Raw genomic sequence first — 21,463 nt, 5'->3', positions numbered from 1 at the left:
ATGAGATAAAAAGGAATGGGAGGGATTATCTCATGTGGCTCAGCAGCAAAATCAGGTATTCGTAATATTCTGCCATACTCGGTGTGTAAATTCTAAGCTTATAATAAAATCTTAAAAACATGCATGCCTTTTGAATCAGCCCCTCACTTCGAAGGAAAGAAAATAAGTATGTAGAGGTGATTTACTGTGAGGTTTACAACAGCTAAAAAAATTGGGAACAATCCAAATGTTCCTAGTGGGGTCTTTTATAAATACATCACACTGCACCCTTACAATGGAATACTATGCAACCATTAACATCAATGAGATAAAATAGACATGGAATGGTGTTAGTTACAGTGTGTTAGGTTTAGAAAGCAAGCAAAATAAAGTAGTACATACAGTCTCATTTTCATTAAAAATATATCTGAATAAAGACACAGAAAAAAGTTGGGAGGTACAGTTATACAAAGGAATAGGAAGTATCAATAGTTATGTGGGGGCATTAAAAGTTCGGGTGATTTAAATTTACTTTCACATGACATGAGGAATGCTAAGAGTATGTAACATGGACTCTTCAAAAAAAGAGCAGTAAAATGTCCGAGCGAAAGGCAGGGCCAGGCAGACCAAATGTCTACTTCAACACTGGCCACCCTTGGGTATATGGGTAACAAGGTGATACTCTGTGTTCCACCACATTTCTGCTTTGACAGTGACATGGCCTGAAGGGACAAGAGACGCTTTACTCCCAGGATTCCTTGAATGGACTTGGAGACTTCTTCCTAGCGGGTCTGGACATCTTTTCTGATTTGGACTTAGAGCTAGCAGATATCCAGCAGCAGCAGGAGCCCCAGGCAGACGATGGCTGGGACGCAGGTGTTCAGTGACTCTTTTAGAGACACCAAAGTGAAGATAGCCCCTAGAATGGAAAATGAGGTTCCTGAGGCTCCCTGGAAATGCCTGGGAGATCCAGGAGATAAAGGCCCTCCAGCCAAGGCTGACCCACTCTAGCCTAAGCCCTCTCTTGAACACCGTCCCCCTGCCCCCCCACACACACCCTAAACTAGCTGCTCTCAACCCTCTGATCCCCCAGAAAAAGCAGAACCAGAAATCAGAAGCTTCTTAAACTAACACAGCCCCTCTCAGATGGCAAGAAAGAAAACAGGAACAATCCAACCAAACAGGGCATGGAGTGAGTAGGTGGGCATTTTCTGAAGGATCAGATTGCCCCGATCCTTCTCCTTTCTCATCCCCAGTGAAGGGAAGGGAAGGCCCATGGACTGGTAGTGGATATGGTGGGGAAGAGCTGAAAATGGGGCAAGCTGCAGAGATGGAAAGAAAGCCTGGAAGAAGGGCAGGAGCACCAGCAGCAAGGGTGACACAAAGCCAGGGGATACAGAAGAGCCTAAAGATGTCTGGCCTTTGAAGCAGCAGCTGTCTTTGTACATTGGCAGTTCCTGTGGGGAGAGCCACTAAAAGGGGGCCCTCCAGGAATCATCTGCCTTTCTGTTCAGGGGGCCCAGCTTTCTTGCTGTTCCACCTGCCAGACACATGAGTCCAGTAGCAGCTGCTACTTCCTCCCCTCATCTCAGGGTAGGGGGTGAAGAGAAAGGGGTAGGGGCTTTTAGGTTCCAATATATCCTTATGACAGAAATATTATGCAGCCAATAGAACTGCTGACAATTGTTACAGTGTAAGTTTTAAAAGCACCTATCCTAATCTGAAGACCATGGAAACTGCAATTGAGCAGAAAGTGCTTCTGGTTCCAGAGAAAAAAGGGTGGCAACAGTAAAGAGAACAGTCAGATTTTTTCCATCACCCTCCCCCAGAAGTCCCCATTTCACCAGCCCGGTTGCACACCCCCCCTTACCCATCATGAGCAGCGTCAAAATCAAGTTACTCATCTCTTGCAGCATCGGTGGGCCCAGGACCAGCAGCAGCCCAGCCAGCAGTTCCAGCCAGCCCACAGCCACTTGGTAGCTCATGGGATCTGGCTGGTAGCCGAACACCTTCAGCGGAAACACCTCAGCGAACTGCACGAACAGGGCTTTCTAGGGGTGGCAGGGAATGCCTGTCAGCCACAGTCACCAAGGATCCACTGCCCAGATGCTCCGCAGGGGCATTCTGTGCCAGCACCCTTAACTCCCCCAGCAAAGGAGCTACTACTCTAGGCCAAGGCCAGGGCTGACCTCAGCCAGCCTGGAAAGGAGAGGGCCTCCCTGAGGGGCTGAGCTTTGGCATCAGAGAACACTTTATGCTCCAAAAAGGGCTGGATGGTGGTACAGAGATGGACGAACTTTCTCACCAGATTACAACCCAGCCCCAGATTCCAGGAAGAGGAAGCTAGGCTTGGCCCCTCTCATCTAGTGCCAAGGCTTGGGAACTTCATGACTTCTCTTTCCTTCTGCCTGGCCTGGTTTCTCTTTAGGCTACTATGCAGGGAATATTTGGAGACGAGGAAGGGGATGGAAGGCGAGACTTTTTTGTTCATTAAACAGATCTACTGAATATCATATGCTGGGACCCAGATCTCACTGCAGCAGACAGAACAGGAGGTGAGGGGTTCAGAGTGAGTGACTCAACTCACCTAGTCAAACTCTGTCCTGAGCCACATGACTTCACCTGGACCCTTAGCGTGGCTACTTTTCCCTGCTCCCCAACCTCAGTTCTACCTCCGCTACTCGGGGCTCTAAAGAAGAAACTTGAAGCCGTCAGGCTCTGAGGATGTTTCCCCGAACAACCCACCCTAAGCCAGGCCAAAAGAGGGCAGGGGCGGGGAGGTGGGGTGTACTTTGTCTAGAAAGTCTGGCTGGTTTAAGGGGCTGGGTGGATTGGTGTGCAGAAGGACATGTCAGCATTCCCGAGAGTGGAACTAGACAGGGAGCCGAATGGCGACTTTCTAGGCCTCCCTCTCCGGCTCCGGGAAGGATTCCGGATTCTAAGTTCAGTTCAGTTCAGCTGCTCAGTCGCGTCGACTCTTTGCGACCCCACGGACGGCAGCACGCCAGGCTTCCCTAAGGTAGTTGAAGGTCTAAAGTTTGGGTCCTGCTTCCTGACTAGCTGTGTAACCTTTAGCAGAAACACTCCACCTTCAGGGCAAGTTTCCTATCCGGCTAAGCGGGGATTAGTTAAACCTCTGCCTCGTGAATTTTCCAGGAACTCAAGCAAACGAAGGAGGGCAGCAAGGGAGCTCGGTCCTACTCCCTCCCGCAAAGGGTCCCCGAGCATTCCTCTTCCGGCTCTAGATTTGCCTGGAAAGGGTTACCCGATGGGAAGGGGATGCCAGAGAACTCGGAGAAACTCCCCAGGTCGGTGCCCACGTGTACGCCGCGGGGCAGGCGCTCTCCCCCAGCGCTAGCGCCATCTAGCCCGAAGGCAGGCGGGTCCGCGGGGCGCGGGCAGGAGGGGCGGGCCGGCCGGGCACCTGGGTAACGGCCGGGGTTGCAGCCCCCGCTGCCGCGCGGTCGATCCCCCGCCCGAACGCCCTCCGCCCACGCCGCGCCGCTCACCATCTGCTCCGACACCGGAGCCGAGATCTGCCCCGAGAGCTTGGCCGCCCCCGTGAGCGCGAAAAAGCTGCCCAGCAGCACGCGCAGAGCGGTGAGCGGGAGCGCCATGGCCGCGCAGGCATACGGGCCGCGCCCGCCCCGGGGTAGGCGCCGCCGAAAACCCGCCCCCTGCCGCCCGGGCGTTGCCTCCCTGCCGCCCTGGCGTTGCCTCCCTCCCCGGGCGGCCGGAAGACCTCGCCTCCCAGCGGGGCTGCTTCCCTCCCTCGGTCCTGCACTGGCTGCGAGAAGAGACGGCGCTGAGGCAGGGCATCCCCATCTCACAGCTGGGGACACTGACGCCCGCTTGCTTTGACACTAAACGGTCCCTTTTGAATTCAGGGAAAGTTTCCCAGCCAATTCTTCTGGACAGAGCAGAAGAATCAAACATGGGTATCTGGACGTGGCTTGCGAAATAACTCCATTTGGGTCAAAAGACGTTCGTGGGGCGGGGGGTCGCTCCTGCCCCTGCCACGCTAGCTTGGCGATCGGAGCTGTCACCTAACTTCGGCCTCAGTGGTGTCCTCATCTGAAATGCGGATAGCGCCGTATCAGTCCTGAGATACAGCACAACGCTTGGCACAAAGAATTATTTGTAAATTATTTGTGAAATTATTAGGAATAAATAATTGCTAGTGATTATAAAATAAGCTGTTTCTTATCTTTGCCTGAAATATATTTTCGCTCTAATATCTCAGTTGAAATTACAATGTGAAAGGTGTTTGAAAATTCAGCTATGTGCAGCGGTGGGTAGAGACGTTTTCATTGAACAAAACCCTACAGTCCACTCCTGGCCCATTTTCTTTTACCGAAATCTATCTAAACCTGGATGAGAAAACTGACAAATTCAGAAAGTGTTTTTTTTTTTTTAACCAACCCCCACCCCCGCAGCTAACAATGCTTGTTTACATTTTTTAATGATTTTTTTAAAAATTTAAGGTAGCTTTCATGACACTTGAAAATATATGAAATTCATATTACAGTGTTCATAAATAAGTAGTTTTATTGAACCAGTTTGTCTGTGTATTGTCTACCGCTGCATTTGTGATGCAACGAGAGAATTGAGTAGTTCCCACCGTATTGCCTGCAAAACCTAAAATATTCACTACCTGGCCTCTTATGAGAAAAGTTTGCTAAGCCAGGTCTAGAGACAGAGAGGCCCCTAACAAGGGTCTCAAATTCTCCTGCTGCTTCCATTTCCTGTTAGCCAGGCTCCTTGGATCTGGTTTTCTATCTACCCATGTGTTTCTAAAGGCCAAGCAGTTTCAACATCCAGGTGTGTTAGCGATTACACTATAAACTGGGCCTTTCACTGAGTCCCTTTGCTGTCCACATGAAACTATCACAACACTGACAACACTGTTAATTGGCTATACCCCAACGAAAAATAAAAAGTTAAAAAAAACACCAAAAAAAAAACCCTGGGCCTTTCATTACCTACATCTTTGTCACTAATCCAAATGACTGATCCATCAATAAAATAGCTAAATTCTCTACCTTGGACTATTAAAATTATATATATTATGGACTTCCCTGGTGGCCCTAGTAAAGCGTCTGTCTACAATGCGGGAGGCCCGGATTCAATCCCTGGGTCGGGAAGATCCTCTGGAGAAGGAAATGGCAATCCACTCCAGTACTACTTCCTGGAAAATCCCATGGACAGAGGAGCATGGTACACTACAGTCCATGGGGTCGCAAAGAGTTGGACACGACTGAGCGACTTCACTTACTTATGTATAAATGTGTAATTATTAAATTCCTCAACAAAAAGAGAAAAATTATTAAAACACGTATTTAATCACCAAGAACATATATCCACATTAGGAAATTATATTTTCAGATACTCATACAAAATTTAACACAAAATTATAGACTTTGATAATAAGGAATATGCAGATTACTATTCTTTCTCCTTTACCAATTTTTCTATCCTTGGAATTAAAGATGTGACAGCAAGTCTTAGTGCAGGGCCAGAAACCAACAGATTTCTTTGTTTTGACTCAGTCAAAGCTGAAAAGGCAGCATCACATAAATAAATAGTTGAAAAAGGTAATAAGCATTTCATTGCCTTTTCATGAAGTTCTGGGTAACTTGCCTTTGCGTTTATCCAAAACTGAGTTACAGACATTGATTTAAATACTGATTGTAACCTTAAATCTGATGATAATTGTGCTAATTTTTCTTCTTCAAAGTCTGTGAGATTACTATTTTGGTGATTTGTAAAAGGATTAATTATCCACAAATTTCCTGAACGCAAGTCTTCTTCTGGTGGATAATAGTCATTGAGCATTTGAGAAAGTCCTTCCAGGTGCTCTAATATAATGCTTGCCATACTGCTCATATTTAAGCCTGACGAGCTTGAGAATTCAGAAAATGAAGGGAACATGTCATAATCATTCTCTTGTGTGCGCTTCAACCACGTTTTTAACTTTTTCTTAAGCATATCCATTTTATTATACAAATTGAAGAGTGTAGTCATAGTTCCTTGGAGACTTAAATTTAATCCATTTATAAGTGAAAAAACATCTGATAAATAGGCCACCTTTGCAACCCATTCCTCATCAAAAAAATACTTGGCCAAATCTGAATGCTTCTGATTTAAAAATATTTCAATTTCATGTCGTAATTCAAATAATCTTGTTAAAATTCTTCCTCTTGATATCCAACGTACTTCAGCATGAAGTGGTAAATTCACGTGCTCAGACCCCATCTCTTCACACAAAATTGTCAACATTCGTGAATTCAATGCATTGCTCTTTATAAAGCTTAAAATTTGTGCTGACTGCAAAAGAATTTCATGTAAGCATGGAGACAACTTTGCTGCTGCTAAATGTTCACGGTGAATAAAACAATGTGTAAATGCCACTGTATTCGTGGCAACTTCTTGAATTTTTGCCCTTAAACCAGAACACCTACCAGTCATGCTTGCAGCCCCATCTGTACAGAGACCAACACAATGCTTCCAATTCAGAGATTTACTATCAATATATTTATTTACTAGTTCAAATATTTCAAAACCCGTCATTTGGGAAGGTATTTCAATGCAACATAATAATTCTTCTTTTATATCACTACAACCATAATCAATGAAACGAATATAGCACAAAAGAAGGGTGGTATTTGAGATTTCTGATGATTCATCTATCTGAAGGGCAAACCACTTTGACTCTCTGACTTTTTGAATCAGCTGATCTTCAATGTCCGCAGATAGTTCATCAATCCGGTGTCCAATTGTATTATTAGAAAGAGGAATGGTTTTCATTTTGTCTCCAGCACTGGAACCCAAAACTTCTGAACACATTTCTACTAAATATGGTTTAATTAATTCTTCAGCAATGGAAAATGGCTTTTTGCTGGCAGCAATTTGGAAAGCAATTAAATAAGAAGCTTTCACAAGCGACTTTTCAACTAGTAAACACTTTTTTAAAGCACTGTTTTGACATTCCATTTCAAGAGATTTTTCTTCAAAAAAATCTACTGGTTTGTTTTCTAATTCTGAATGCTTTGTCTTCAAATGATGAGAAAGATTTGCTGGCTTCATGTTTTCACTGGATAAAATTTCTCCACAGATGACACACTGTGGCCTCGGTGAACTTTCTTTTGATCCCGGACAGATAATAAAACCAACTTTTAAATATTCCGCATCATAAGTCTGGAAAAAACCTATTCTTTTTTTCTTTGCAGGTGGAGAATCAAGTTCCACATCATTTTTCTCATTAGGCATAGATAAATCTGAATGAAATATTTGAATCAGTTATTTTCAAGAATAAGCAATTTATGTTTATCCCCCAAGCATTTAAAATTTATATTTTGTTACTATTTATATTTGTCAAGAGCATATACTAATTAAGGTTTAAACACAAACCATAATACTTCCATGATGCCATTTTTAATTCAGCTTTTAGCTGAATTTCTATTTGTTCAAAGCTTGGTCACTGACAGTAGTATTAATAAAGCTGTAGGCAGTCGTACATGTCCTAGCAATGCCACGTATTTAATACATTAGTGGAATTAGGGCTGATGTCTACAGAATACACCAAGTTAAAAATAAACTATTTTACTTTTTAAAAGATGTGGGGACGGGAGTAAGAGGAGAAAAAAAAATGTTGAAAAAAGTTAATATTTAGTGAATCTAGATGAAGGGTATATTCATTGTATATATTCATATATTCATCCAAGGGTGTTCACTGTGCTGTATTTTCAATCTTTCCAAATTTTGAATTTTTCAAAATTAAAGTTGAGGGGAAAGGGGTTTCATACCCAGTGTCAAAGTGCAGAGAAATGGATGCTCTCAAACATTGCTAGCTGGAGCATAAATTGATATAACTTTTCAGGAGGGTAATTCTGCAATAACACATCAAAATCTAAGCCTTAACAATCTGTGACAGCTTTTGAATCAGTAATCCCACTACTTAGGATTTATCCTAAGGATATAATTATACAAGTGAAGAAAGATCTGTTTATACACCCTTAACTCAATACTGTTTATAACATTAAACAGTTAACATATAACATTAAAAAACAGGCAGCAATCTAAATGTTCAACCTTAGGAAGATGGATATACATTATATATATATCCATATGTTATATACATTGGAATCTATGCATCCATTAAGAATCTCAATATATATTTAAATTTATGTTGTATGAAATGTTTTCATGCAATGTCAAGTAAAAAAGTAGTTTACAACAGTATATGGAAAACATCCTAATAGAATTTAGAAATTCAAAAAATTTAATAAGCACACACATACCCACATATGTAGCTGTCCACAGATCCCTTACTACCTTCCATATGTGGATGTGTACTTAATATAAAATACAGGTAAACAAAGGGTGTATCATTTTAACAGGAATATAAAACAAATCAGATTTACTGAGGAAGGAAAACAGAATTCTCCTTGACTCCTACCAAAAGAAAGACATCCTACATAAAAACTCATATGGTTAGTTGCTGACAGAGTAAGCTTTTATAGTATATTCTGTGAAGTAAAATTATCATTAAAAAGAAATAGCAAAAAAAGTTTTCAGCAGTATATTTATGGCTGAGTACCTTTGCTGTCCACCTGAAATTATCACAATACTGTTAATTGGTTATATACTCCAATATAAAATAAAAAGTTAAAGAAAATGTTTCAGGCAGAATAGGCTATAAAAATATAAAGGGTAGTGGGATTAAAAGCAGTTAACATGGATTGGAGCAAGAGTATACAACATTTTCAAATAATTTTCCTGACCACCAATACCTCAGACATATAGTTATACTTTAGTAAATTAATTCAGTGTTTAAAAACAACCAAGGTTAATCCACTAAGGCTTTTAACTACATTTGTATTTGGTAATTATAAAAGCCTATCAGTACATCTCAAGAGCAAGGCACATGTACAGAAGATGCTTGTTCAGAAGATACTGTCCACATAACGCTTTGGTACATATGGATTCAATTTAGTAGTTATTAGTGTTAATGACAATAAATACAAAAGGAGTAAATTAGATGTTCAAAGTAGGTAATCCAAGAATTAATGTTTTCACATTTAAGAAACTGTCCATGACTTTTTTTTTCTTAAAAAATCAAAAACAAGCACACAAAGCAGAGAACAAACTTACTACATGTGGAAAGCACAACACATACCTGTCTGACATTCCTTGTGTTGTGTATGTGGTTTGCAAGAGGTAGCCTTTGTCTGTGTGACAGGTTTACACAATAATGCTTTGTTCTTTAAAACTTTTGAAGACTGGGAAGACATAAGTTTCGTGGCATCAGTCTGCACATTTCCCTAGTTAAAAACAAATTCAGAAACCAAAGAGAGATTTTTTTTTCTTTTTTAGTATCTTCTCACTGACTATAATTGCTATCAATCAAAAGGTGATATATATAAAAAGAAATATAATTCTCTGAAAGAGTGGTACAATAAAATTGCTTTGGAAAATATATACTAATTACTAATTCTTCAATCAGTATCAGTACCATTTATTGATTTTTAAAAGTATTCTTTTAAAAGTATTCTGAATTTTAAAAAATTCAGAAAAACTGGATCAAACTTCAGACCTTATGCAAAAAAATACTTTATACTGATTTTAAGACCTCAACATGAAAAAAATAAAACTTTAAAATTAGTGGAGAATTTTCAAATAACCAGAACTCAGAGAAAATACTGTTCATCTAAGAAGGCCTTCTCATCTCTCCTTGCTATTCTCGGGAACTCTGCGTTCAGTATATCTTTCCCTTTCTCCCTTGCCTTCTTCCTCCTTTCCCTTTCTTCTGTGCCTGGTTCAAAACTGGGAAAGGAGCATGACAAGGCTGAATACTGTTACCCTGCTGATTTAACTTAAAAGCAGAGAACATAGGGCTTCCCAGGTGGCACTAGTAGTAAAGAACCCGCCTGCCAATGTAGGAGAATTAAGAGATCCAGGCTCAATCCCTGGGTCAGGAAGATCCCCTGGAGGAGGGCACAGTAACCCACTCCATTATCCTTGCCTGGAGGGTCCCATGGACAGAGGAGCCTGGTGGGCTACAGTCCACAGGGTCCAGAAGAGTTGGACACGACTGAAGTGACTCAGCATGCATGCACACAGAGTACATCATGCCAAATGCCAGGCTGGGTCAATCACAAGCTGGACTCAAGACTGCCTGGAGAAATATCAACAACCTCAGATATGCAGATGATACTAGATGGTAGAAAATGAAGAGGAATCGAAGAGCCTCTTGATAAGGGTGAAAGAGGCATAAAATTCACCTTTCATAAATCTAAAGATCACTGCATCTGGTTCCATCACTTCATGGGAAACAGAAGGGGACAGAGTGGAAACAGTGGCAGATTTTATTTTCATGGACTCCAAAGTCACTGCAGATGGTGACTGCAGCCATGAAATTAAAAGACACTTGCTCCTTGGAAGAAAAGCTAGGGCAAACCTAGACAGCGTATTAAAAAGCAGAGATATCACTTTGCCAACAAACGTCCGTATAGTCAAAGCTATGGTTTTTCCAGTGGTCATGTACTGATGTTAGACTTGGACCATAAAGAATGCTGAGCACCAAAGAATTGATGCTTTTGAATTGTGGTGCTGGAAAAGACTCTTTGAGAGTCCCTTGGACTGCAAGGAGTTCAAACCAGTCAATCCTAAAACGCAGTCCTGAACATTCATTGGAAGGACTGATGCTGAAGCTGAAGCTCCAATACTTTGTCCATCTGATAAGAGCGGACTCACCAGAAAAGACCCTGATGCTGGGATAGACTGAAGGCAAAAGGAGAAGAGAGCAGCAGAGGATGAGACGGTCAGATAGCATCACCGACTCAATGAACATGGATCTGAGCAAACTCCAGGAGATAGTGAAGGACAGCCGAGCCTGGTGTGCTGCAGTCCAAGGGATCGCAGAGTCAGACACAACTTAGCGACTGAACAACAACAGAGAAAGTATTCTTAGAGAAAGTATTCTTAAATAAAACATGAAAGACTACAAGTAGAAAAGGCTGATACAATTGACTACCTTGAAATTTTAAACTTTTGCAAACAATGGCCTTTAAAGCTGAAGGACAACAGAATGGGCGAATGTATTTAAAACATGTTCTTTCATTCAGTAAACATTTACTGAATATTTACTACAAGCCAGGCACTGTTCTTAGCCCTGGAAGGTCCTAATTTAAAAACAAAAACCAGAAAATTAGGATTGTATTTTAAGAGTGATGGGGAACCACCAAACGGTACACAGTAGTCCCTCCTGGTCTGCAGTTTTGCTTTCCCTGGTTTCAGTTACCCATGGTCAACCACAGTCTGAAAATATAGTATTACTCCGGAAATACACAATTCACAAGTTTACGTTATGGAACTGTGCACCATTCTGAGCAGCACGATAAAATCTCCTGCTGTCCCGTTCTGTCCTGAAGAGGAAGTGAACCATTCCTTTGTCTGGCATATCCTGCCCATTAGTCATTTCGTAGCCCTGGTGGTTCAGACAGTAAAGAATCCGCCTGCAATGCAGGAGACCTGGGTTTGAACCCTGGGTTGGGAAGAGTCCCTGGAGAAGGGAGTGGCTACCCACTCCAGGATTCTTGCCTGGAGAATCCATGGACAGAAGAACCTAGCAGGCTACAGTCCATGGGATCTCATAGTCACACATGACTGAAGCAATTAACACTTCCACTATTTTTTCCACTTTCAGCCATCAAGGATGTCAAATGATTGCTGTGGTATCACAGTACTTGTGGTCAAGTAACTGTTACTGTATTTAGGTTCCCAGATAGCACAGTGGGTAAAGAATCTGCCTACAATGCAGGAGACACAAGAGACGCAGGTTCAATCCCTGGGTTGGAAAGATCCTCTGGAGAAGGCCATGGCAACCCACTCCAGTCTTGCCTGGAGAATCCTGTGGACAGAGGAGCCTGGCGGGCTACAGTCCATGGGGTCACAAAGAGTCAGACACGACTGAAGTGACTGAGCACACACAGCATAACTCTTAGTGCACTTGATAATGGCATCCCAAAACGCAAGAGCAGCAATTCAGATATGCCAAAGAGAAGTCCTAAAGTGCACGCTTCAAGTGCAAAGGGAAGAGTGTAACACTTCATCACAACGCCTACGTACTTCACCTCACTTAATCATCTCATAGCACCACAACAATGGTGATACAGTACAATAAGGTATTTTGAAACAGAGACCACATTCATATAACTTTCGTGATAGTATACTGTTATAACTGTTCTATGTTATTCCTATTGTTAATCTCTTACTGTGTCTAAGTTATAAATTAAACTTTATCATAGATATGTAGTACAGGAAAAAAATTAGTGTATATATTGGGCTTGGTACTGTCCATAGTTTCAGACATCCACTGAGGGTTTTGCAAAATATTCCCCACAGATAAGGGGAAGACTGTTATTTAAACTTACTTTTTAAATAGATGTTAAAAGAAAATAAAGTGAAGCCGCTCAGTCGTGCCCAACTCTTTGTGACCCCGTGGACTGTAACCTACCAGGCTCCACTGTCCATGGCATTTTCCAGGCAAGAGTACTAGAGTGGGTTGCCATTTCCTTCTCCAGGGGATCTTCCCAACCCAGGGACTGAACATGGGTCTCCGGCATTGCAGGCAGGCGCTTTACCATCTGAGCCACCAGGGAAAGCCACAACAGATGTTAGATCCAATAATTTTGAATGATGTAGTCATTCATAAAGTATATGCGTGAAAAGTAAGTTTTCTACAACTGTGTGCCATGTGTCCAAACTCAGTCTTGAACACAATGTCCTTAGTCTCTTATACATCCTTCTAGAGATGGGCTATATAATTAAGTTGCTTCTGATTACACATGATGTTGTTGTTCAGTTGCTCAGTCATGTCCAACTCTTTGTGACTCCATGAACTGCAGCAAGCCATGCTCGCCTGTCCTTCACCATCTCCTGGAGTTTGCTCAGACTCACGTCCATTGAGTTGATGATGCCATCCAACATCTCATCCTCTGTTGCCACCTTCTCCTGCCCTCAATTTTTCCCTCATCAGGGTCTTTTCCAATGAGTAGGCTCTTCACATCAGGTGGCCAAAGTACTGAAGTTTCAGCTTCAACATCAGTCCTTCCAATGAATATTCAGGGTTGATTTCCTTTAGGACTGACTTGCTGTCCAAGGGACTCTCAAGAGTCTTCTCCAGCACCACAGTTCAAAAGCATCCATTCTTCAGCGCTCAGCCTTTACACATGGTAGCATATTATTAGCAAGGTTCAGCACCTTGCTTTGCTACTTAGCTAACTATCTTGGAGGTATTTTCATATAACTTTATACAAAGCTGCCTGTTAACACTTTTATACACTGAATGCACTATATGTAATTTGAAGAGTCCCTGCTGCTGAACATTAAATGTTACAAATCTTTTGCTACTATAAACAAAAAAATATCCTTACATACAAATTGATTCTGCATGTGCTAGTATATCTACAGACTAAAGTCTTTTCTCTTTTCCTGCAAAGCTTTTACTGTCTCCATTTGGTCCATGGCTTGGAAGAGGGCTCCTGGGTCATTAAAAAGCTGCCTAGTGGCGGCAGAAAGACACTCAGGCAGAAGTCCTGACACCTGGGGGATCCACAGTGGCCCCTCAAAGGCAGCTGGGCCAGAGGCTCTGAGCCCTTCTTGAGTTGAGGTTGACCCCTCAAAGGGACACTCGCCAGCCCAACGGCAGCCAGTCAGGTGGATGCCCAACTTCTTGCTGAGTTTCACCTCCTCATCTATGAAGTGATTCTCTAAGACGTCATAGAGACGGGGGTCTACACAGGCAGAACCACGGTATGAAGATCCAAAAGGGCTTGGTTCAGGTTCTTCTCCACGACCACAGCAGTGTCCATGGTGTCCAGGGTTTTACCTCACTCATCTTGGGACAGCTTCTGCACACCCTGGAAGAGGATACAGCCACTGCACCAGTTTTGTATCTTCAAGAGACCAACTCTCAGAAGAAGTGGCCCACACTCTCCAGAACCACAGTGCCATGGTGGAAACGGATGCTCAGAGAGCAGTATGTGTAGGAGGCCTGCAGATGCAGGCTGACCATGCGTTTCATGCTGGCCTCCACCTTGGTGGAATAATTCTGATTAATCTGGGAGTTCTTGGTTGACTGGCAATAAAGACAATGTTGGCTGGTCCTGGAGACAGTGAATAGCTGAGAAGATGGTTCTGAAGGTTAGGACTGGAAAAGAGGTTGGAGGGTGGTCAGAGGCTGGAAGAAGAGGCATCCCTGGGTCTATTCCAGCTATACCCTATTGAAACAAGAGAGATCCGCAGGACTGCCAGGTGTGCTGACTAGAATAAGGTCGTCTAAGTGCTATTTGGTGGGTCAAAGTATATGAAAATCTGTATATTACAATGTATAGGAGCCTGTTCCCCAATACCGTTAAACATCATCAAACGTTTTTTTGCTGTTTCTCAATAAGTGAGAAATTATATAATAGTAGTATGGTTAGATATTTTTCATGTTTAAGCATTATTTATATTTCCTCTTCTGTGAACTGTCTATTCATATCCTTTTCCCAGTTTTCCTTTATCTTTTAATTTTATGCATGTTTTTCAATGGGCAGTATAACATGGGACAAATCCAAAAATTCAAATAGCAAATAATGAAAAAAATAATTCTGTTAAAATTCTCCTCTAGTCTTTCAGTTCTCCTCAGAGGTGATCATTGCTATCTCTTCACTGGCTGCCTTCCAGAGGTATTCTATACAAACATACACGCAGAAAACACATATAAGACGGCTTTGTGTCTGTACATAAAAAAGCCACCACACTCTTTTTGACTGCATGATATTCCATTGCACAGGATATGGTATATTTAACTACAGTCTGAACAGAGCAGCTGTGTATGCGTGCAAGGGACTCCACTTGCCAGGCCATGTGACTAAGCGTGGGATTGGAGAGGATGCATTTCAGACTCTCTATTTAGGGCTATTTTCTTTTTTTCTAATTTATACAATATATCAGGATGAACTTACAACAGCCCTGATCACTGATGAAACAACTAGCATGTTTATAGGCTTTTCCTACTACAAACAATACTGCAATTGTTATCCTTGTACATCACTTCACAAATGTGCAGAATATATCTGAAGGGTAAATTCTTAAAATTGGAGTTCCTGGGTAAAAGGGTATTTACATTTTAAATTTTAACAGGTTTTACTAAGTTGTCCTCTGTAGCAGTTTTACCAACTGCTATTGGCATTTTTATCTTTCCCATCTGATAAAACTATAGTTCTAAATGGCATTTCTCTAATCTTGAAGCTGAAGTATGTTTGTGTATGTTTAAGAACTATTTTTATTTCCAAATCTGTAAAATTATGGATCATACTTTTACCCATGTTCCTAATGGGTGCTGGATCTTCTCACTGACTCACAGAAACTCTTTACATATGGGAAAAAATAGCCGTCTACAACATAAATTGCAACTTCTTCATTTTTTTCATGTGTCAGGACTTTGAAATGTAGTTGAATTTTCCTGACAAATCTTTTATGGCTTTTGGGTTCTGTGATATATTTAGAAAGACATTCCTTACTTCTGCATTAAAATTCTTTCCTATACTTTTTCCTAATACTTTCATTATTTTTTAAACTTGAAACTTTTCTCCATCTGGGCATCATTTGGTTTAACTTAGGAGGTAGAAATCCTATGGTATTTTCTTCCATATGTCTACTCAGTTGTCACAACACTGTTTATTGAATAATCTAGATCTCTCCTAATGATGTGAACTGCCACCTCTATTATTTCTAAAATCGTGTGTTTGTATGTATATATACATATATATATATTTACATATATATTATATATAATATATATTTATGCATGCATGCATGCATGCTAAGTTGCTTCAGTCATGTCCGACTCTGTGTGACCCATGGACAGCAGCCCCCAGATTCCTCTGTCCACAGGATTCTCTAGTCAAGAATACTGGAGTGGGTTGCCATTTCCTTCTCCAGATTTATATATAATATATATAATATTTCTATAATATTTATAATTATATATAATTTTAAATAAGTTTTTATTAAATATATATTATACATTTATAAATATATATTTATATATATTTAGGTCTATTTCTGGACTTCTTTTCCACTGAATTGTCTATCCATGGCTTCCTGTTGTTTCAACTATGTAGCTCTATAAAATCTGTTGTATAAATGATTCACTTCACATCTCTAACTACCACAGCATTGTAAATCAACAATATGCTAATAAAATTTTTTAAACTTTTTTTTCAAATTTGTAGTTATAATTTGGGGAACCAGCTTTTCCCCTTCTTTATTCTTCTTTTTCAGAATTTCGTTGAAGGTTTTTAAAGCATCAGAGTGACAATCTGATTTGTGTTTTAAAATGATCATTCTGGCAACACTGTGGAGAAAAAAACTGCAAATGGCAAGAATGGAAGGAGAAAGACAAGTAGGAGGTCACTGCAATAATACAGAAGAAAGATGATGGTGGCCCAGACTAAGAAGATGGCACCAGCAGTGATAAGAAGGAAGGAACACTGGAGAGGAAGTAAAAGGACTGGAGGAAATAAAAGGACTCTGCTTTACCTGAGATGACTATTCATCATCTAAGAGTAGCTGGATGGATATCTGAACCTAGAGCTCCGAGATCAAGGCAAGAGAAGTAAGTCTGTAATCAGCCACTATCCAGGTGGTTTAAAACCAGAGGACTGTATGAGTCCCCTATAAAGAAATGTGTAGACTGACAAAAGGGATAAGTATGATGACCTAGAAGTTGAAGGTATTTCAAGGAAGGAAAGAGAGATCAGCTGTATCAAATGTTACTGAAAGCATGAGGAGAATGAGAACTGAAAACTGACCACTAGATTTGGCGAAATAAAGACTGATGGAGATCTTGACAAGAAATATTTCAGCAGAGTAGTACAGACAAAAGCCTGACTAGACTGAGCTAAGGAAAGAAAGCAGATTAAAATGATGCAACAAGCAGAGGCCACCCTTAGAAGATTTTTTCCAAAATGGAAAGCAGAAAAATGGGACAGTAACTGAAAGGCCATGGTATTAAATAACGATTTTTTTCAGGTAGGAAATAATACCACATGTTTTTGTGTTGATAAAAATGATGAGTAGAAAGGAAGACAAATCCAGAATATAGAAAGAAATCTACAAGAAAAAAGACAAATACAAAAATGGAAGAAAACTCAGATGTTCAGAAACAGAAATATAAGCAAACTCACTAGTAATCAGTGACATACAAAATAAAACAAAAAGATATTACTGAAGACTGGCAAAAAAAAGTTTAAATCTGAAAACATAAAATGATAATAAGGCTGTAGGAAATGAGCACAAACATAAACTGCTGGTGGAAATAAAAACCGGAACACCCACTCAATAGGGCAATTTGAAAACTAAAAATGTAAATACACTTTGTCCTCAAAATTCCACTCTTCCATGTCTACACTAGACAAACACACCTGTACACATGCACAAGAAGACATATACGAGAATGTTCATTCACTGCAGCAGATATTTTTGATAGTGAAGCAACATATGTTTATCAACAGGGCAATAGATAAATAAAATGTGGTATCTGTAGGCAATATAGGAGAGCAAACCAGTCAATCCTAAAGGAAACCAACCCTGAATATTCACTGGAAGGAGTTTTGCTGAAGCTAAAGCTCCAATACTTTTGCCACCTGATGCAAAGAGCCGACTCATTGGAAAAGACACTGATGCTAAGAAAGATTGAAGGCCAGAGGAGAAGGGGCAGCAGAGGTTAGACAGTATCACCGACCCAATACACCTGAATTTTGAACAAATTCTGGGTGACAGTAGAGGAGAGAAGAGCCTGGCATGCTGCAGTTCATGGGGGTGCAAAGAGTCAGACCACAACCCAGCAACTGAACAACAACAAAATATACAATATTATACAGCAGTAGTAGAAATGCACCAAATCTATTAAGAATCAGGTGGATATTTTAAAAAATAATATTATTTTCCATGGATGTGTATAGATGAATGTGAAAGATTAAAAACGGTCTGAAAGGACACACACCAAATTCGTAACAGTAGCTGCATCTAGGGATGTGAAAAAGGACTGGGGGCAGTGATTCATTTTTTAAAAAGGGAGGGTAAGAAAAGAAAAAACTATGAGCAAATAAGCCAAATCTATCAATGGTTAATTATGGATGGAGGGTATACAGTAGAACACGGAGTTGGCAAAGCTTGGTTCATGGGCCCATCATTTGTTTTAAAGTTTTACTAGAACAGAGCCACTTACTTACGTATTGTTGATGGCTACTTCTGCACTACAATGGCAGAAGTAAGGAGCTGCAACAGAGACTGCATGGCCTGCAAAGTCTAATTTACTCTCTAGATCTTTACAGAAGAAGTTTGCTGACATTTGCAGTATGTTTCCTTCTTTGCACTTTCCAGTACCTCACCTTTCCCCCAAACTTAAGACCACTTAAATAACCTGAAGGAATCCAGACCAAAGTCCCAGAGAAACAAAGAAAAAGATTCTAAAACAGTCTGGTTTTCTTTTTAAAAAATCATAAAAATACTACATTATTTATTATTATACTTTTTATAGACTATACTGAAAATATTAATCAGAACTATTCTATAACACAGTTTAAATGACTGGTGAATTACAGAAGTACTCCATATAGGAAAACATAAATAGGGCAGTCACATTTAATATGTGAAGAAGAGATATGCTTCTGAATAATTCAAAACCAACATAATTTAAGACTAATTGTCCCATACTTATAGAGGAAGAATGCATTATCACAGAATATAAACTTATAGAATATTTTTATAATATATAACATAATAAATAACAATACTTACTTTATAACAATAATATTAATTTAAGGTACAATACATTAATAATTCATTATATAATTAAGCAGTTAATAAAATTATTAATTCTATAACAGTGATTAATCATGTAATTTTAAAATATAATTTAAAGTACAATACATAATATACATATAAATATGAAATTAACTTAATGACAGTTCATTAACAATGTGGTATACTGCCTAAAAATAATTAGTGTTATCATTATCCTCTTCCAACAACCTTAATAATGGAAGAGGTAAGAGATATCAAATTAAGTAGGATAAACTCTCTCCACATTATGGTGAAGGCTGGTCTGATTTCCTGGAAGACTTCTGCTAAAGAATGAAGCTAATGAATCTAACATGGTTTGGGTTTTTTCTCTTTTTCTTTCCCACTGAGGATTTCTTCAGATGCAGAGACACGTGTCCATCTTTCACCTCACCACCATGGAACTGCAATCCACATACGGATCATCTTCAAAACTAGCAACTGTTGCTGAAATATGGTCAAAAGTCTATGCCAGTCACTTCATTGCTAGTTGATGTGCTGAAGACCCAGGCTAATTGCTGGGGCCCTCTTCCTATTACCTTTGTTTTTCTAATTCTAGCAAGTCCTCCTTTATTAATCCCTGGGAAACAAACAACCCAAGCAAAATCTCAACATCCCTTTCATCAACCTTGCACAAATTTACCTTCTTCACCATTTTAAAAGCTTCTTTATTAGCAGATGTTATGTTGTCTTCCAAGTTAAAGACTCTTTAAATTCTGGTAAAGCTGAAATAACCAGTCCATCCTAAAGGAAATCAGTCCTGAATATTCACTGGAAGGACTAATGTTGAAGGTGAAACGCCAATACTTTGGCCACCTGATGCGAAGAACTGACTCATTGGAAAAGACCCTGATGCTGGGAAAGATTGAAGGCGGGAGGAGAAGGGGACGACAGAGGGTGAGATGGTTGGATGGCATCACCGGCTCAATGGACATGAGTCTGAGTAAACTCCGCGAGTTGGTGATGGACAGGGAGGCCTCGCATGCTGCAGTCCATGGGGTCGCAAAGAGTCGGACATGACTGAGTGACTGGACTGACTGACTGACTGAAAGCTGAAATGTTTTGATAGCTTCAGCACTAGCAGATATAGCTTGCCTGCTCATTTTTATATTCTTAAAACCTTGGTGGGCTTTAAACTTGATAAGCCAGCCATGACTTGTAGTAAACCTTTTTGTCTCAGTGTCACCTCCTTTCAAATCATCAAAAATACTTCATGTCTTAGCACAGATGAGAGCTTGGCCTTAGGGGCACATTATGGCAGCATTGATCTTATATCTGTGTTGCCAGGATTTTTTCAATTTATTCCATCATCCTTGCCTGGTTACAAGATAATTTTGTGAACTGAAGGGTGTATCTGCTCTAAAACCACTTTGGGGTTTTTTGAACATTATCTCTAATACCCTGCAGGGTGCACTCTCCTAAATTAACAGCATGAGATATAGCAATGGTCTAGCCTTCTTCACAGAGTTTTATCACATCTAACTTCTCCAAATTTATTGAATTTGGGGCACACTTTTTAGTACAGCACTACCACTTAATGAACCTGAATCACACTGTTATATGATATTTTTAAAAATACTTTTAATTGTATCAGAGCAAATATTAAGAGAGCAACACCATAATGAAAACATTAACCCAAGATCTGACACATTAGGTTTTGTGTGATACTGATAAAGGACGATAGGAGTTTTGTTTTCCTGCTAAAGTGATGCTGACATAAGACAGCGACAAAATCTGCAATTCTTTCAGCCTGCCAGAAATTATGCATTTCTTTAAATTTTTTTTTAATTTTGGGAAGTTTCACAATAAAGAGAGAATTTAAATATTATTTTACTTTGCACTGTTTTCAGCTTCACGTAATTCAAAGATGCATAAAACAATAATACAGTGAACTTTTTCAGAGCCTTCTAGTCTAAAAGAAAAATACTTGAAAGTAGTAAGAGAAAAATAACCACCCAGATGGAATTAACAAGTATGTAAAGAAACTAAGGAACCAGAACACAAACAGTAAAATAAATCAGAAATGCATTCTTATTAATGATCTAACTTTAAAATTCAAAAACAAAAATTAGTGCATAATATATTACTCCACTTACAACTAAGCAGCAAACAGAAAAGTACTCAGACATACATTAGAAGCTATATATCAAAATGAAACTAAACCCAAAGAATATTAATCAGGAAGATAATTAATAAAACTTACATTTTCAATGATCTTTGTTGCCTCTTCAGTAACAACTGCACCTGTTATAAATTAAAATACATTATTATCCCTAGAATATACACAAGTAAACACTGAAACCAAGAGGTTACTTTCCTCTCTCTAAGGTGATCTAGAGTCTAGTCCAGAATTTCTCAAAAAATAGTACAAGGAAATTTGGCATCAATATCACCTGGGGTGCTTGGTAAAGGCAAGGGATTCCTGGTTGCCAATCCTAACATACTATGTTAGAATCTCTGATGTTAAAGGCAGCTACATTAAATCATTGGGGTTCCTTAAAAAATAAATTATATATACCACTTCCTTCTCTATGCACACCACCCTGCTTGCTACCCACTTCCCTCAGAGACAGAGGGGCATGTTTCTTCA

The 21,463-nt window shown here is 40.0% G+C and overlaps 2 protein-coding genes across 5 annotated transcripts in view; both read right to left on the bottom strand.

The window, feature by feature from the left end:
- Positions 1 to 324: 324 nt before the first annotated feature.
- TMEM35B (transmembrane protein 35B) lies at positions 325 to 3,645 on the bottom strand. The gene is made up of 3 exons (XM_040231751.1): positions 3,489 to 3,645; positions 1,850 to 2,030; positions 325 to 898 (listed from the first exon to the last, which is right to left on the bottom strand). Exons 1-3 carry the CDS (start codon positions 3,594 to 3,596, stop codon positions 801 to 803), a joined length of 387 nt encoding a protein of 128 aa, XP_040087685.1. The 5' UTR covers positions 3,597 to 3,645; the 3' UTR covers positions 325 to 800.
- Positions 3,646 to 5,317: 1,672 nt separating this feature from the next.
- ZMYM6 (zinc finger MYM-type containing 6) overlaps positions 5,318 to 21,463 on the bottom strand; it is a 46,793-nt gene continuing 30,647 nt past the window's right edge. For all 4 annotated transcript variants that reach the window (XM_040231745.1, XM_040231747.1, XM_040231749.1 and 1 more), the window contains exons 14-16: positions 21,077 to 21,117; positions 9,158 to 9,302; positions 5,318 to 7,256 (exon numbers count right to left, since the gene is read on the bottom strand). In XM_040231745.1, coding sequence (XP_040087679.1) covers positions 5,425 to 7,256; positions 9,158 to 9,302; positions 21,077 to 21,117 — 2,018 coding nt within the window. In that variant the 3' untranslated portion in view covers positions 5,318 to 5,424. The remainder of the gene's footprint in view (positions 7,257 to 9,157; positions 9,303 to 21,076; positions 21,118 to 21,463) is intronic.

This window comes from Oryx dammah, unplaced genomic scaffold, assembly GCF_014754425.2.
Source record: "Oryx dammah isolate SB20612 unplaced genomic scaffold, SCBI_Odam_1.1 HiC_scaffold_28, whole genome shotgun sequence".
NCBI lineage: Eukaryota > Metazoa > Chordata > Mammalia > Artiodactyla > Bovidae > Oryx > Oryx dammah.
This window is presented reverse-complemented; position numbering and strand designations above follow the sequence as displayed.

What these genes read in the sequence shown, in the direction of transcription:
- TMEM35B (XM_040231751.1), bottom strand. Translation starts at nt 3,596, where the DNA reads ATGGCGCTCCCGCTCACCGCTCTGCGCGTGCTGCTGGGCAGCTTTTTC. An exon ending in CTCCGGTGTCGGAGCAGATG is followed by an intron (nt 2,031 to 3,488) that starts GTGAGCGGCGCG and finishes TGCCACCCCTAG; the next exon opens with AAAGCCCTGTTCGTGCAGTT. An exon ending in TTTGACGCTGCTCATGATGG is followed by an intron (nt 899 to 1,849) that starts GTAAGGGGGGGT and finishes TTTCCATTCTAG; the next exon opens with GGGCTATCTTCACTTTGGTG.